Below are 17,296 nucleotides of genomic sequence, written 5' to 3'. Positions count from 1 at the left end.
TAAGACTCCCCCTTCCACTTCCACTCAGGAGACCTTGCACCAGTCACTGACCCTATGACAATTCAGCTTTCTCAGCTGCAGAATGATGGAGTGGGTCTTGCAGAGGACCCTCCCTTCCAGCTCTTAACTTATTTTCTATGATCCTTGAGCAGGGATGAGAGACCAGAAAATTTTAGAAAGCAGCATGAAGTCATGGAAAGACTCTGGACTGGGGTCAGATCATCTGGGCTCCAGTCCTGCCTCTTACTAGTTGTGTGACTCTTGCTGAATCACATCCCTCTAACTCAGTTTCCTTATCTGTAAAATAGGGATGTTATCCCCCCTCAGTTGCAGTGAAGAAAGTGCTTAGTAAATATAAGATGATGTGCAAATAGGTACTATTATGTTCAAGGGGATTAGCAAAGGAAAAAGTCTTGGGGCCGCAGGCAAAGCATCATTGCACCATTTCTGAGGAAGACCATGGAGTCCTGGAAACTGAAGAGACTTGGAACTCCGGGCCAAATTCCTGACCAAGTCCCCAGCCGCTGTCCTCCAGTTCCACTCCAGTAAGATCCTTACACTTGGGGAAGGAAAAACGGCTCAGAAACAAGGACCTTCGGCCAGCCCGTCCAGTCTGTCTTGGAGGTAGGAGAGTCAAGACTGAGCCCTTTCTGCAACATACACTGCAGCTAAGGAAGGATGCAGGGCTCCTGGGTTTGCCAGCAGAACCTCAGTTTAGCTGCAGAGAGAATGGGAGCAGGAATGAAACCAAGCAGGGCTAGCCACGAGTTGAGATTCTAAGGAAGCCCCAGCTCCCCATCCCCATCCATTCCTCCCCCCAGGGACCTGCTATTGCTTCAGCCTAAGGTGAGAGCTGAGGCTCTGGGGAGGGAACACGGAGACAAGAACGTCTGACTGAAGGTTCTTAACCGAGAGTCCATGAACTTAAAAACAAAGTTTTTGTAACTATTTCAATATAATTCATTTCCTCTGTAATTCCATGTGTTTTATTTAATGCATTGAAAGCCCTAATTCTGAGAAGGAATCACACTAGGCTTCCCCAGACTTGTCCAAAGAGTCCATGCCATACAAAAGGTTGAGAATCCCTTCCCCTACAGGGGAAGGAAGATGGATCCCAGAGAGCTCCCTGCAGGGTCTGATGAGGGAGGAAGACCCAGAACAGTCCTGTTGGCCTGGGGGAAGCGAAGGGAAAATCAAGGAGCAGAGAAAGAGGTACCCCCCCCAATCTCAGCTTCCCAAGGGACCTTCAGAGCTGAAAGCTTAGTTTTTTGCTATGTGTTCTCACTGATCAATTTGGTCAAAAGTTCCCCTTCCTACCCCGCTCCCACCTCTCTATGCTATGAAGACTTCTAGTGTTTGGCAACAATGTTCCTTGGGGTTTTCCTTGTGGGATTTCTTTCCAGAAGTGATCTATGGATTCTTTCAATGAGTATTTCCCCCTCTGTTTCTAGATTATTGGGGCGGTTTTCCTTAATTCCTGTAGAATGCTTTCCAGGCTGTTTTTTGTCATGGCTTTCAGGTAGGCCGATAATTTAAAAATCATCTCTTCTTGATCTATTTTCCAGGGTGGCTGTATTGTAAGGGGGCCTTCTACACACCATCATTTCCTGCCTTCCAGAAGCTCAACGCTGGATGGAACTTCTGAAATCTTTTATTGGAGACCCCCCTTTTCTCTATAGATCGTCCTTCTGCCCATAGAGTGGGGACCTTCATAGCAGGAGCAGCCCAAGGAGCAGCCAAGGGTTGGAACCATCTCCTACCAAGAGGTGCCCAGAAAGGGGGCCCTCCAGGGGCAGAGCAGGGGGACCCCGGAGCGGGCCTGCCCCCGCACATCTGTTCAGCCCACAGTGGGGGGATGCAGCTGCTGACAGTACCAGGATAAGCACTATTCCTCATTCCCTCATATTAAGTCCTTCCCAAGGCTCTTTCACTAGCACAGACCCTCATCACTCAGGCCTGGACCACTGCAGCGGCTGCTGGTGGGTCTACCTATCTGAGAGTCTCCTCCCTCTCCTCCCTCTGATCCAGCTTCTACTCAGCCGCCAAGGTATTTTCCTAAACACAGACGTGACTATGTCACTCCCCTATTCAATAAACTCTAGTGGTTCCCTATGGCCTTCAGGACCAAATACAGCATCTCTCTGACATTCAGAGTGCTCCATCTTTTCCTCCCTTCCATCTTTTCTTGTGACTTGGTCCCCAGCCAGTGTCACCGGCTCCTGGCTGTCCTAGGGACAAAACACAGTCTCTAGCCCTTGGCTCTGTCCTCTTCTGGCTTCCCTCCCTTAACTCTTCCTATTTATTTTGTCCATATAAATGCGTTTGCTTCTTGTTTCCCTCTTGAGACTAGGGACTGACTTTTGCCACTTTGTGTCCCTTAGCACAGTGCCTGACACATAGTAGGTATTTAATAAATGAGTAGGGGGCTGCTGGACCCCTATGGGGGAGGGAGAAATAGTCTCATCCTGGGACTGTCAGCAGCTGCATCCCCTGAACAGATATGCAGGGGCTCCCTCTGGGGGTCCCCCTGCTCTGCCCCTGAAGGGTCCCCTTTCTGGGCACCTCTCGATAGGAGATGGTTCCAGCCCTCAGCTTCTCCCTGGGCTGATCCTGCTGTGAAGGTCCCACTCTATGGACAGAAGGTGTTCCAGGGACGGTCTATGAGGAAAGAGGGGTCTCAAATAAAAGCCCATCCCCTTTCTGCTCCAGATTTTCCTCCTAGCTCTAATGCTGAGAGAAGCAACAGTGAACAGTGGGTGTGGACTCAAGGAAGGACACCACTTGAGATATCCCCTGGTCCAACCCTCTCACACAGCAGGTGAACAGGGACCCCACGAGTTCCAGATCTCGTTCCCGGTCACCTGATGGTCAAACAGGGTTTGGGGCCCAGCTAGCTGTGTGACCTGGGAGCCACTCAGTCACTCTGGGTTCAGTTTCTCCATCCATAAAATGGGATCACTCCTCGGGCTGTTGTGAGCTTCTGGTAGACCGATGTGCAGTGAGATGGTGCCGGGAGCCCTTTGTTCAGTCACCATGGAACTTGACCTGTGCTCTGCCATTTCCCAGGCCAGATATCTGTGGTCTCACCCGCCTCGTGTCAGGGACAGACCCAATCCTCCATAAGGTCCCTTTTCATCCCAAATCCCCTTTGTAGTAGATGACCATCTTGTTGCCTCAAACTGCATTATAACTTGGTTTTCTGGGTGCCTTGAAACAGGTTCTCCCCTCCTCAAGCTGAGACCCCGGAGCAGGGGGTGGGAACAGCCTCCAGGAGGAGTGCTGCAGCGCTGGGGACCCCATGGGGTTTGGGGCTGGGGCTTGGGGAGAATGACTGGCTCTTACCTGCTCTGCTGGAGGCTTCTTGGCCCCCTGGTCCCCAGAGCTTCCCTCTGGCCACTCCCTGGGGGGCTGGGCAGCCCTGATGGTCCTCTCCCGCCTCTCACCAAACAGATCCTGCAGCTGAGTTGTAAGGGGAGAGCGTGAATGGGGGGCCAACTGGGAGGGTGGAGCATCCCGGGGACTTCTCTGCACCCTCCAGTCAAAGGGGCCATCACATCCCTTCCATCTGCCTCATTGGAAAGCAATTGGCAATCTGCTTTAATTTCTGGTCTCCTAATTTTCTTCTGGGCTGGCTATCCCAGGAGGCCTTGGGAGGCAGGGAGGGACTCTCAGGAGCCTGCAAGGACAATGTTGAACTGAGAAGGGTAAGCTCTAATGGAGGCACTTCAGGCACCAGGATGTGTGAACCTTGGAAAGGATATTGGCAGGCAAGGCTGTCAGTCTCCCCCAGACAAAGCCCTTCCTTTGGGGGGCCCAGCCCCCCAGCTCCACCACTTCCAAGCAGAGCCACCCCTACCTCCTCAGTCACCAGCCGATGCTGCTGTCTCACCCGCTCCACGTCCTTCAGGTCATTCCGGGTAGCTCGGGCCCCTTTGGGGACATGCTTGTTGGGACCCTGGGATACAGGAGCACCGATTGAGAGCTGGGAGAATCCTCAGGGGCCACTGAGTTGCTCCCACCCTTTCATTATACAGATGAGGAACCGAAGCTAACATAAAATGATCCATCCATTGTTCCGTGAGGCAACTGGGTGGTGAAAGGGAGCCTCTCAGACTGTACTGACTACGTTCTAGGGTAAGACAATTAACTCCTCAGCCTCAGTATTTCATCTTTAAAATGGGCATGATAAGATTGCCACCATAGGGCTATTGTGAGGAGGAGGATATAAGTAAAATCGCACATGGTCACTTTGAGGCCATTGATGCTCCATCTATTGCTCTACATGGCCACCTCTTGTGGAGGAGGTGGGAGAAACCCCGTGGACCAGGGACGGGATCACCAAAGGCACTTTGACCCTCTCTGGACCCTGGAAGGTAAAGTGAGACCTTCCTTGGTCTGGGAGGGGGGAGCCTGGAAAACAAAGGGAAGTGGGTGAGGGAAGAGACAGGGCTCACTCACCTCCAGGACTTTCTGGAGCTGCCTCAGTGGCTGTGGCTTCTCTTCTGATGGTTTTGAAGATGGTTCCCAACCTGAAGGCAGCCCAGGGCCCAAAGCTAGAAGCTCCCCATCCCTCATCCCTGGCTCTCATCCCACCCTGGCCCTGACATCCTGGGGGAGACTCAGCCCAGGGAAGAGGCCCAGGAGACATCCACCCCCAGAGAAGTGAGCGTCCCGTTATCTTGGGAGGAGGATAGGGACGTGCAAAACGGGGCTCTGGGGCCCAGCAGCAGCTCTGGAGCCAGGTTCCTCCTCCTCGGGGCCCCACCTTAGACAAGTTTTAGTCTCTTAAAATGCAGCCTGCCCTTTCCGGGTCCAACTTGCTCCGGTTCTATGGGATCGTTTTCAATCAGACTCTTCTGATCCCATCTCTTCCTCGGGCCCCAGTGGAGGCCAAGGGGGACTCACCTTGAAGCACTTTGTGCAGTTGTTCCAAGAAGGCATTGCAGTGAGAGCAGTGGGCTTGGGGGACCCCCTCCCAGCCAGCCTGAGGTCCCCTCCTCAGCTCTTCTGAGAGCAGCCGGCTGACGCCGGACCGGGAGTGAGGAGGCAGCTTCTAGACAGGACATTCCCATTATCTCATCAGGGCCGCTTTGGGGCAGTTTGTCAGTAACTTGTAAATTTGAGCTTGGGACTCAAGATCAAAGGCTCTTTCCGAAAATCCCTCTCTTTCACCAGGCTAGGGCCTTCATCCCTGTCCCCATTCCTGGCCCTTAGGCCAGACCCCGCACTCCTGTTCTCTCCAATCCTCCCACTCCCGTCCATTCCAGGTCCCCCACTCCCATTCCTCCAGTCCCCCCACTCCCATTCCTTCAGGCCCCCCACTCCCATCCCTCCAGGCCCCCCACTCCCATTCCTCTAGCTCCCCACTCCCATCCCTCCAGTCTCCCCACTCCCATTCCTTCAGGCCCCCCACTCCCATCCCTCCAGGCCCCCCACTCCCATTCCTCTAGCTCCCCACTCCCATCCCTCCAGTCCCCCCACTCCCATCCCTCCAGTCCCCCCACTCCCATCCCTCCAGGTCCCCCACTCCCATCCCTCCAGTCCCCCCACTCCCATTCCTTCAGGCCCCCCACTCCCATCCCTCCAGGCCCCCCACTCCCATTCCTCTAGCTCCCCACTCCCATCCCTCCAGTCTCCCCACTCCCATTCCTTCAGGCCCCCCACTCCCATCCCTCCAGGCCCCCCACTCCCATTCCTCTAGCTCCCCACTCCCATCCCTCCAGTCCCCCCACTCCCATCCCTCCAGTCCCCCCACTCCCATCCCTCCAGGTCCCCCACTCCCATCCCTCCAGGTCCCCCACTCCCATCCTTCTAGTCCCCCCACTCCCATCCCTCCAGGCCCCCCACTCCCATCCCTCCAGGTCCCCCACTCCCATCCTTCTAGTCCCCCCACTCCCATCCCTCCAGGCCCCCCACTCCCATCCCTCCAGTCCCCCCACTCCCATCCCTCCAGTCCCCCCACTCCCATCCCTCCAGGTCCCCCACTCCCATCCTTCTAGTCCCCCCACTCCCATCCCTCCGGGCCCCCCACTCCCATCCCTCCGGGCCCCCCACTCCCATCCCTCCGGGCCCCCCACTCCCATCCCTCCGGGCCCCCCACTCCCATCCCTCCGGGCCCCCCACTCCCATCCCTCCGGGCCCCCCACTCCCATCTCTCTGGGCCCTGGCCCTCTCCCTCCCCAATGCTCGTTCCTCGCACTACCTTGAGTAGGGAGGAGGGCGTCAGCTCTGTCTCGCTGTGCTCAGAGGCCCCTGGGCTCAGGAGCTCCTTCAGGGCCTGCTCCCTGTGGACACAGATTTTTGTGTATAGTCTTGGGGCTCCCAGCCCTCCCGGCCATCAGAGTCTCTGACTGGGAACCGGAGAGTAGCCAAGGAGCAAGCGGCCCTGATTGTCCTGCCAGTCTGTGAGCCTTGGAGAGCATTCCTGGCAGGCCTTAACCAGGTTGGACACCCCACAGAGTGACCCCCCGGGGCCAGGCTGTCCTTGGGCCAGCCGCCTCCAGAGGCAGCCACTCATGAGTCCAACTGGTCTCGACTTTACAGCTGAGGAGGTTGGAATGGGGGGGGCTCCCAGCCCTCCTGGGTTACTTCCACCAGCTAGCTCCTTCTAAAAGGAGGGGGATGGAGCTCCCAATTCTGTCTCTGAAAGCCGGTGGGCTGGGAGAGAAGGGCCAGGTCTGGGGCTCGGTCTGTGGAGGACCCAGGAGAAGCTGGCTCTCAGGGAAGACTGAACCAGAAACCACATGCTGACTCTTGGGCTAACGGGCCCCGGATCTCATGGGGAAAAAGGCTGCATGGGACGGGAGCATGGGGGGTTTGAGAGGGGAGAGTGGGCCTGGGAAACTGAGAAGTCTGGACCATGATGAGAAAGGAGGAGGTGAGCTCCCTCCTGCTTCTCCTCCCCCTGCTGCCACAGGTGCCAGCTGTCTGAACCCCTGGGGCTAGTGTGGGCAAGGCTGCCCAGAGCCGGTTCGCTCTGGGTCCGGGGAACACAGATGGTTCTTTCTCCCTGCCTGGCATCCCTGTGCCCACCCCCCCCAGAGAACTCGGGCCTTGCCAACTTGACTGGAAAGTGCACGATCCTTCCCCATGAGTCAGAAGAGCCCTTGGGGGCAGGGAGAGGGTGAAGTCTGTTCCGCAGCTTCCCAAGAGGGCCAGGGCTGAGTCAGTGAGGGCCCCCTGCAGAGGCTGGAAGGAGAGGGTCTGGCAGAGGCAGGCTGGGGGTGTGCTGACCAGAGTGGGGAAGCCATCTCTTCTTGTATCCCCTCCCTCCCTCCTGCAGAGAGCCAGGCCCCCCAGCTCCTTACTTCTCCTCCAGCTTCTGTCGTAGGGATGCCACCAGCAGCTCCAGACTGAAGTTCTCTTTTCTGCTCTCCTGGAGCTGGAGAGAGGGAGGATGGACAGGGGGCCCCGCGGGGAGTGAGAGAGATGGGGAGGACGGACAGGGGAGAGATGGGGAGGACGGACAGGGGGCCCAGCGGGGAGTGAGAGAGATGGGGAGGACGGACGGGGGCCTCGCGGGGAGTGAGAGAGATGGGGAGGACGGACGGGGGCCTCGCGGGGAGTGAGAGAGATGGGGAGGACGGACAGGGGGCCCAGCGGGGAGTGAGAGAGATGGGGAGGACGGACAGGGGAGAGATGGGGAGGACGGACAGGGGGCCCAGCGGGGAGTGAGAGAGATGGGGAGGACGGACGGGGGCCTCGCGGGGAGTGAGAGAGATGGGGAGGACGGACGGGGGCCTCGCGGGGAGTGAGAGAGATGGGGAGGACGGACAGGGGGCCCAGCGGGGAGTGAGAGAGATGGGGAGGACGGACAGGGGGCCCAGCGGGGAGTGAATGCCTCAGCTTCAGGCCCACCTCCCTTTGCCCCCATGACTACTTCCTGCCACACCAGGGGGCAATGTGAAAGAAATGACCCCTGCCCTCCATGTGAGGGAAGGCCCTTCTCTGTGCTTTATTTTCCTCATCTGTAAAATGGACACACCGAGGCCCTCCCAGTGTCGCTCTATGCAGGCCAGACTCCCCCTGCCCCCCCCCAGCCCTTGCACCCTCGGGCTCTCCCCCCAGGAGGCCTGCGTCTGCCCCAGCTGGGTCTCACTTCCTGCAGGGACCTGCCTTGAGCACTGGCCTTGTGCTTCCCTGCCCTGCCAACATGGACTCCCAGACTCTGGGAGGCCTTTTGATCCAGTGGGCTGGGCTGGAAGTCAGGAAGGCCTAACTGCTGCGGGACACAGGAAAGTCACTTAACCTTGTGGATCCTCAATGATCCCTCCTGTAAAATGGGAGAGATAATGAGGATCCCCACCCTGCTAATGCCAGTCGCTGGGATTCTCTTATTCTTATTTTTATGATCTTTCTCCAAGGACAAGGCCGGGGGCTTTCTCCACCCTCTCCCCCTCCCCGCCTCCCACACATCTCCTCGGGGAGGCCCCTGGAATGACTTGGTGGCTCAAAGTGTAGGAATCAGGATGGCCCCGTGCGGGCATGCGCATGGGGGTGCCCACTGCAGGAGAAGCCCCCGGGGGGAGGGGGGGCTTTGAGAGAAAGGAATAGGTCCTCACCGAGGCCCCTGGGAGGAACATTCAAGCACAAGCGGGCCCATTTTATGGATGAGGAGATGTCAAAGCTGAGAGAATGTGGGTGATGCACCCTGGCTATCCCACAGCTGGCAGACCCGAGTCAGAGCCAAGCTCTGGGACCCCAAGGCCTCTTCACTAAACTGTGTGGGGGCCCTGAGGAGGGGGGAATCTCCGTGGAAGGCGCAGGGCATGCATTCCAGAGCAGGCAAAGCTTTTATCCGGGTCGCTCACCTCCTGCGGCAGCTCCCTGAGCTCCTTCCTAACTGCCCCCGCCCCCGCGCCTCACCCAGGCCACCAGCCAGCCCTCCCCAAGGCCAGAACCATCCGGGGAAGAAGTCCCGGCTCTGGCCAGACTTTGGGGCCCGGCCTGCTGGGGGGGGGGCGGGTCGGAGTACCTGACTCTCCGCGGCCTCCAGCCCCTGCCGTCCGGAGTCCTGGGCCGTGGAGGGGGGAACCTGGAGACAGACACAGCAGGACCAGGCCTGGAGCCCAGCTGACCCAGAGGAGGGTCCATCTTACCCGCCCCCCCAGGACCCCAGACCCCACCTTGGGTTCTTCCGGCTTCCTCAGCTTCAGCTCCTGCAGCTCCTGCAAAGAAGTCCTCACGTTCTGGGGTGGGCTGGGAGGAGAGGGCGGCAGAGGACACAGCCCCAGACCTTCCTCCCCCCAGACCTTCCTCCCCCCAGACCTTCCACCCCCCAGACCTTCCTCCCCCCCCACCATCCCCAGAGTCGGGGCTCGGAGACCAGGGCCTGGGGTTAAGGGGGAGACAGTCCAGCCGGACCGGCCATATCCCCAGAAAACGATCCGGTGGTCTGGGGGGCAGGGTCCCTTACTGAGCTGAGGCTCTGCAGTCTCTGCTCCCACTCCCGTCTCAGGCTTTCCTCCTTCTGCAGCTGCTGCCTTAAGGCGTCTGCCTCTGCCGCGGGCGCTCCCTGGGCCGGCTGAGGCAGCTCTGGCGCCTGGGGGCTGAGAGGGGTCAGGGTCACTCAGGGGCGCCGGCCCACAGCGGAGGGGATGGGGGGAGGCCCAGGGGACCAGGGCGCGGAGAAGGAGCCGTGGGGGGGCCGTGCGAGGCCCGGGCGGAAGCCCCGGCTCCTGCTCACATCTGGCAGACGGGAGATGCTGTCCCTCCGCCCCGTTTGCCTCAGTTTCCCCAACTGTGACGTGAGCTGGCGTCTTTGCGGAAAATGCGCGGACGTCAGAGGCAGGCGGGCGGACGGGACCCACAGCGGAGGAGAGGAAGGAGGCCGGGATCGCGAGCTGAGCCACAAAGAGGCTGGGTCAGTCTCTGAGCGAAGCTGCCTCCGCGGCCCGCCGTCCTGGGAAGCGCGGTGGCGGGGGCTCTGAGTGCCCGTCTGACTGGATGTTTAACCGCGAGACTCAGGGCAGGAGGCGCAGGGATGCCACACGGCCCAACAGAGGAAGAGTCAGGGGAGCCTCGCGGGCCGGGCGCTCGGGGAGGGCTCGTCCCACGTGTCACTGGGGCACTCTTGTAGGGATGGGCCGGAGTCCCTTGCAGCCCCATCTTGTCAGTGACCCCCGGAGCTCACTAGGAGAGGTAATTCGACATCTCTCATCCTTAAACGGGCCGGACCTCCCCGAGGCAGCTCCTTGTAAATGCTGCCCGCGAGGGGCAGGGCAGGTGGAGGAGGGGCTCTCTCCGGGCCTCCTCTCAGAAGCTCGGTTTTAAGGCTTGAGGGAAAGCCTGACAAAGCCCAGCCCACCGAAGACGAGCCTGGGGGAGTTTTCCCGCCCCGAGCTCCGAACGTCACAGACGCCCCGCGAAGAGGCCCTGCTGTGGGAGGAAGAACTAGGGTCCGGACCCACGACCAGGGGCAGGTCCTGCTCCTTTGGTTTATCGCTTTGGAAGAGGAACCACCCTCAGTTTCCTGGTCTGTAAGATGAAGGGTGCGGACCCGACGGCCTCTGGGGTCCTCTCCGACTCTGACCCGTGAGCCTCGCTCCGACTTCGGCAGAGCTCCCGCCTTTCCGCGAGACACCATTCTGCTGTACCGCCCTGCCCCCTGGCGGAGACGCTGGGCAGTGCACACAATCCGAACAATCGCTGAGGGGACTGGGCAGGGGGGTGGGCTTGGGGGGAGGGGAGCGCGGGAGATGGCCGGAGGGGGCTGGGAACGGGCGCGCGCCGCTGCCCCGCGTTCTCCCCGGCACGCACGCGCCTCTTCCGGTGTGACCCCCCCAGGGGCACTGCCCCACCTGCCTCGGAGCGGGGCTCGGGAGCCCGGGGGGCTCCAGAGAGGCGGCCCGGGGCGGACAAAGGAAAGCGTCCTCTGGCTGTGAGCCTGCCCCTTCCCGTGACTTCTCTCCGAGCGCGGGCCCCGGTCTGTCCGAGCCCGCCGGGGCAGAGACGCCCGTGGGCGCTAACCTGGTCCCGGGCTGTCGCGGCAGGGCCTGGAGCGCGGGGGGGGGGGGGGGGGGGGAGGGCGGGGAAGAAGGCGGGCAGAGGCCCCCCTCCTCCGCTTGCTTCGACTCCTGAGTTAGGGCCGTGTGCAGGGAGCCTGTGTCTCAGGTGTTCTGGGTTTTTCACAATTCCTTCATTTGATTCCCCAGAAACTCCCGGGAGGTAATTAGGGCAAATGCTATTGTCCCCATTAGAAAGATGAGGGCATTGAGGTCCAGAAAGGGGAAGAGACTGAGCCCCGGAGCTTCCGGCACCCTGTCACGTGCTCCGAGGGGGCCAGACGGGCGGCAGGAAAAAATGGAGTTTTGTGTTCAAAAGAGGTTGGAAGGTGACAGTCCAGAATCAGGATTTTCTGGAGTTCGAAGTTCTCTCGGCCACATCCGGGCTAGTCCAGGCCCGAGCGAGCCCTCTGCGGGACCGTAGAAAAGCCTTTCTCCCGACTAAACGTTCGGGTTCCCCCCACTGACGGCCACCCGGCCTGAGCTCCAGCTCTCGGCGCCTTTCTCCGGGCAGTCCCCGCTCTCCAATGTCCTTCCCAGGCCCCGGCACCGGGAGCGGACGCGGTGCCCCAGGCGGACCCAGGGCAGAATGGGGGGAGGGGGGTGATCCCCTCAGCCCTGGGCGCCCTCACGCAGTCCCAACCATGTCAGCGTTCCGGCCTCCGTATTCCGGAGCCGCGTGTTGTCCCCTGTCCCCAAAGGCTCACAGATAGTGCGGAGAACGGGGTTATTCAGTGCCAGGCTGGCAGGGCGCCCTCAAAGGCAGAGGGAGGGGCTGCTCAGAGCAAAGGGGGGGCTTACCTTCCTGATGCAGGCGCTGGCAGGCCCTGGAGGGGCTTCTGAGGCTCCGCTGCGGCCCGGGGCTGCGGACGGAGAAGGAGACTGCTGTGGGAGATCCCCGGGCCCTGAGCGCGCCTGGTGTGGGGAGCCCAGGGCCACCATCCCCACCCCTAAGTCCCTAAAAGCTCCCGGAGGATTTTTCTTTTTCTTCCTCCGTTTGGACCTGTGACCTCAACTGTACAGAGGGAGTTCGGGACATGGAAACTTCCTCCACCGCGCTGTCACCGGTCTGTCACTCGGACCCAGAGAGAATTTTCTCTGGGAAGTGAAGGGCCTCGCACCCAGCTCGGTGCCAGTCAGTATTGATGCAGCACCTCAGGCCTTCCTGACGCCTACATTTGTTCTCTTTCCCCATGTCATACGGTTAGGGATTCCTGAGTCGGGGAGAACCCTCCCGGGTGAGCCCTGCTCTGGGGCCAGAAGGGGTAAAGAAAGGCCGAGAGCTGCAGGAAAATGGGAGTTACCCTCAGGGGGCTTCGGTCTCTATTGTGTCTGGCTCCTAGCTGGGGGGGGGGAACCTCCAGTCTGTATTGTGTCTGGCTCCTAGCTGGGGGGGGGACCTCCAGTCTGTATTGTGTCTGGCTCCTAGCTGGGGGGGGGGAACTACGGTCTGTATTGGGTCTGGCTCCTAGCTGGGGGGGGGGCTTCCGGTCTGTATTGGGTCTGGCTCCTATCTGGGGGGGGACCTCCAGTCTGTATTGTGTCTGGCTCCCCGGTCTGTATTGTGTCTGGCTCCTAGCTGGGGAGGCTTCCGGTCTGTATTGTGTTTGCCTTCTAGCTGGGGGAGGGCTTCCGGTCTGTATTGTGTCTGGCTCCTAGCTGGGGGGGGCTTCCGGTCTGTATTGTGTCTGGCTCCTAGCTGGGGGAGGGCTTCCCGTCTGTATTGTGTCTGGCTCCTAGCTGGGGAGGCTTCTGGTCTGTATTGTGTCTGGCTCCTAGCTGGGGGGGGCTTCTGGTCTGTATTGTGTCTGGCTCCTAGCTGGGGGGGGCTTCCGGTCTGTATTGTGTCTGGCTCCTAGCTGGGGGGGGGGAACCTCCAGTCTGTATTGTGTCTGGCTCCTAGCTGGGGGGGGGCTTCCGGTCTGTATTGTGTCTGGCTCCTAGCTGGGGGGGGGGAACCTCCAGTCTGTATTGTGTCTGGCTCCTAGCTGGGGGGGCTTCCGGTCTGTATTGTGTCTGGCTCCTAGCTGGGGGGGGCTTCCGGTCTGTATTGTGTCTGGCTCCTAGTTGGGGGGGGCTTCCGGTCTGTATTGTGTCTGGCTCCTAGCTGGGGGGGGGCTTCCGGTCTGTATTGTGTCTGGCTCCTAGCTGGGGGAGGGCTTCCGGTCTGTATTGTGTCTGGCTCCTAGCTGGGGAGGCTTCCGGTCTGTATTGTGTCTGGCTCCTAGCTGGGGGGGGGGAACCTCCAGTCTGTATTGTGTCTGGCTCCTAGCTGGGGGGGCTTCCGGTCTGTATTGTGTCTGGCCCCTAGCTGGGGGGGGCTTCTGGTCTGTATTGTGTCTGGCTCCTAGCTGGGGGAGGGCTTCCGGTCTGTATTGTGTCTGGCTCCTAGCTGGGGAGGCTTCCGGTCTGTATTGGGTCTGGCTCCTATCTGGGGGGGGGGCTTCCGGTCTGTATTGGGTCTGGCTCCTAGCTGGGGGGGGGACCTCCAGTCTGTATTGTGTCTGGCTCCTAGCTGGGGGGGGGGGGAACTACGGTCTGTATTGGGTCTGGCTCCTAGCTGGGGGGAGGGCTTCCGGTCTGTATTGGGTCTGGCTCCTATCTGGGGGGGGACCTCCAGTCTGTATTGTGTCTGGCTCCCCGGTCTGTATTGTGTTTGCCTTCTAGCTGGGGGAGGGCTTCCGGTCTGTATTGGGTCTGGCTCCTAGCTGGGGGGGGCTTCCGGTCTGTATTGTGTCTGGCTCCTAGCTGGGGGAGGGCTTCCGGTCTGTATTGTGTCTGGCTCCTAGCTGGGGAGGCTTCCGGTCTGTATTGTGTCTGGCTCCTAGCTGGGGGGGGGGACCTCCAGTCTGTATTGTGTCTGGCTCCTAGCTGGGGGGGGCTTCCGGTCTGTATTGTGTCTGGCTCCTAGCTGGGGGGGGGACCTCCAGTCTGTATTGTGTCTGGCTCCTAGCTGGGGGGGGCTTCCGGTCTGTATTGGGTCTGGCTCCTAGCTGGGGGGGGGACCTCCAGTCTGTATCGTGTCTGGGTCCTAGCTGGGGGGGGGCCTCTCTTCTGGTCCCGTATTACAGATTACCTTCAGGAACCTCCTCTGGGGGGAGGGCCACCATTCCTGCCCCCAGTGCCCCCGCGGTGCTGGTCTGACATACCGACCTCAGAGACTTCCGGGTCCCTCCGCACAGTCACACACAGCACTCTCTCAGGGCTTTTACCGGGTCCCACTGGGGCTCCGCTTCTGTCCCCTTCGTGGCCCCTGGGGGGCACGGCCCGGGACCTGGCGCTGCCTGTGGGGGCTCCGTCCCCTGGGGGGCACTCCCACTTTGCAGGCCCCGAAGTTGGTGCTGCAGGGTCAGGGACAAGTTTCGCTCTAGTTCTAATTGCTGCTTGCAGGCGTCCAGCTCCATCTGAAGCGTCGCGCCCTGGTCCAGCTGAGGACAGAAGAAAAGGGAGGCGCCGGTCAGGTGGCAGGGCTGCTGGGCTGAGATCATGGAGCCCCAGAGGCTGAGGAGGCTGGACTCCCCTAAGCCAGAAAGGAGGGTCCCCAGCCCCGGCCTCTGCATGTCCATCGGCATGGGATCACGGCAGAGGGAAACTGCGGAGGAGGGGATAGGGGACGACAAGGAAACAGAATGTTCTGGATCTGGGGGACTCCCAGAGGAGGCTTTGTACTTCATTGTCACCTCTGGGCTCCTGTGAAGGGAGACCCATGGAGACTCTTCCCCTCATTTTACAAATTGGGAAACTGAGGCCCAGATTGGTGAGATGATGTCCTTTCAGTCAAACAGCATGTTATGTGGCTGAATCAGTACGGAATCCCCTGCCTCCAGCCAGGGGCCTCTTCTGTTAGGAAAGCTCAGACTCTCCTGCACACCTGCTTGAGGAGACTCTGAACCTCCTGTCGTGCAGGATTCTGGGGTTCGGGGGGAACTGAAAGGCATCCTCAGCCTTTGGAGCCCTGGAGCCAGACCCCAATTACTTGGCCAGGCAGATCCAGGCAAGGACATCCAGACTTCCCCACAACCAGTGCTCCCTTCAAACCCTAAGGGAAACCGGAGGGAGACCCCGAGCTGTGTCCCCAGCTGTACCTTCCACCTCTGGATCACTAGAGCCAGCTGAGCATTTTCCTGCTCCAGGACCTTCAGCTTGCTCCTATTACAGAACAGTGTGAGGGAGAAGAGGCAATAAGGTTCATGAATGTGATAAAACGGAGATTGTGCTTCTAAGGGAGGATCTCCCCCCTCCTGCTTCTGAGGTGTCTTCTGCCTCCTCTGGGGCCCTTGTTCACAGTGAATTCTCCAGGATTCCCCTTTCCTCTCACCCTATCCCCCAGGTCCTACTTACTGGAGAGCTGGCTGATATTCCATCTTCCCTGCTGGGGAACTCAAGTCCTGGGAGAAACCAGAGGAAGGTAGGAAAAGTTGAAGCTGATTCCTCCTCTGCTGGCTGCCTCCCCTTCTCCATCCTGACCCCAAGGGGCTCCACCTCCACCTCTTCCCCTTCAAACCATCCAACACCGGTCCCTAATGGGAATCCTGGCTTGGATTCTTGGGGAAGAGGATGTCAAAGAAGGGCCAGATGCTTGTTGTTCGCTTGCATTTTGCTTTCTTACTCATTTGCTTTTTTTTTTTTAATCTGATTTTTTTGTGCAACAAGAGAATTGTATAAATATGTTTATATATATTGGATTTAACATGTTTAACATATATATTATAATTGTATATTATATATTATATATAATTACATATAATTATATATTATATATTTCACACACACACACACACACACATATATATATATATATATAAAACACATATATTTAACACATATTGGATTGCTTGCCATCTAGGGGAGGGGGTAGAGGAAAGGAGGGGAAAATCAGGTCAATGTTAAAAAATTATCCATGCATATATTTTGAAAATAAAAAGCTTTATAAAAAAAAACACCATAAAACAGTATGTAAAAAATCAACAGAAGTTTCAAGAGACACTGATACAGAGGAGAACATATTGGTCAGAGAAAAATCAGAAAAAAATGAGATTTAATCAATAGTGTAGGGGCAGCTAGTTGGTGTCCAAGTCAGGAGGGCATAGATGTGTGACCCTGGGCAAGTCACTTACCCCTAATTGCCTCAGTCAAAAAAAAAAAATCAATACTGTAAGAGACTGGAGTTAGGTACAGTGAAAGATTTTCCCTCAATGAGGGTTATTAGATACTGAAATAAAATTGGAGGGAGACAGAGAGGCACAAACAGACAGAAAAAGAAGCAGAGATTAGAGGAGGGAAACGAGAGGAGAAAATAGGAGAGAGAAAGAAGCAGGAGAGGGCTGTGTGAGGGCAGAGGAGGACGGGCAGAATTGCCCTTTCTTACTTCCTCAGAAGAAAGGCGTTGATACATCTTCACCAGCTGCATCCCTCCCAGCTCACTGGTCTCTGCCCTGAAGGAAAGATACTGTCACAGTTAAGCTCTTTCTCTCTCTCTCTCTCTCTCTCTCTCTGTCTCTCTCTCTGTCTCTCTCTGTCTCTCTCTCTCTCTCTCTCTCTCTCTCTCTCTGTCTCTCGGTCAGCCAGCTCTTCCTCTTCACCTGTGAGAAGCTCTTGGACCCAAGGGATCTGGGAAAGAAAAGAGAAGAAATTGGAAAACAAGAATGGATAGAGTTTTGAGCAACAATGGCCAGTGGGGAGTACTTGAAGTCTGGTACTGTCCTCAAAAGTGGGTGTTCATAAAAAAACAAAACCCCAAAAAGGGGCAGGTAGTTGGTGTAGTGGATAAAGCCCCAATCCTGAAGTCAGGAAGACCTGAGTTCAAATTTGACCTTAGACACTTAACACTTCCTAGCTGTGTGACCCTGGGAAAGTCACTTAACCCCAATTACCTCAGCAAAAACAAAAACAAAACAACCAAAAAAAAAGTGGATATTCTTTTGCATATAGAAATACACATAAGTATTGCATGGCATTGGAGTCTAGACTGCTAAAGCCTCTGAACAATTGAAGTGGAGGTCTAGGCTAGGGGGAGTTGATTGTATCACATCAGTGAGGACTTGCTCCAAGAAATCTGTATTCTGAAAAGGGAGGGAAGAAATCTATAACCAAGCTCATGTGTTCCATAAGTATCCTTGAAATGTCAAGAAAAAGTGAGGAGGGTGATGATCTCATTGGCCTGGTGAAAATACATCTCCATTCCTTCCTTGAAGTGGGAGACTATAGATATGGAATACTGAATACAGATGTGGGGCTGATATGTTGATTAGTTTTGCTAAACTGCTTTTTTGTTTTTCTTTTTCTTTTTTGGT

General features: G+C 57.7%; 1 protein-coding gene across 3 annotated transcripts; it reads right to left on the bottom strand.

The window, feature by feature from the left end:
- Positions 1–360: 360 nt before the first annotated feature.
- Positions 361–16,435, bottom strand: LOC141559000 (uncharacterized). 3 transcript variants are annotated; one of them, XM_074296995.1, is made up of 15 exons: positions 16,372–16,435; positions 15,345–15,391; positions 15,089–15,152; positions 14,216–14,431; positions 11,805–11,866; positions 9,416–9,548; positions 9,126–9,167; positions 8,975–9,034; positions 7,308–7,381; positions 6,203–6,284; positions 4,906–5,053; positions 4,459–4,529; positions 3,857–3,955; positions 3,343–3,459; positions 361–718 (listed from the first exon to the last, which is right to left on the bottom strand). In XM_074296995.1, exons 1-15 carry the CDS (start codon positions 16,411–16,413, stop codon positions 710–712), a joined length of 1,266 nt encoding a protein of 421 aa, XP_074153096.1. In that variant the 5' UTR covers positions 16,414–16,435; the 3' UTR covers positions 361–709. The 3 variants fall into 3 exon arrangements, with proteins under 3 accessions (XP_074153096.1, XP_074153094.1, XP_074153095.1); XM_074296993.1 differs by lacking the exon at positions 361–718 and adding an exon at positions 973–1,172; XM_074296994.1 differs by lacking the exon at positions 361–718 and adding an exon at positions 973–1,172 and having other exon boundaries at positions 4,906–5,050.
- Between the last annotated feature and the right edge of the window lie 861 nt (positions 16,436–17,296).

Source organism: Sminthopsis crassicaudata, chromosome 2 (genome assembly GCF_048593235.1).
Source record: "Sminthopsis crassicaudata isolate SCR6 chromosome 2, ASM4859323v1, whole genome shotgun sequence".
Lineage (NCBI taxonomy): Eukaryota > Metazoa > Chordata > Mammalia > Dasyuromorphia > Dasyuridae > Sminthopsis > Sminthopsis crassicaudata.
The sequence above is the reverse complement of the archived record's forward strand: the minus strand, read 5'-3'. Positions and strand labels throughout refer to the sequence as shown.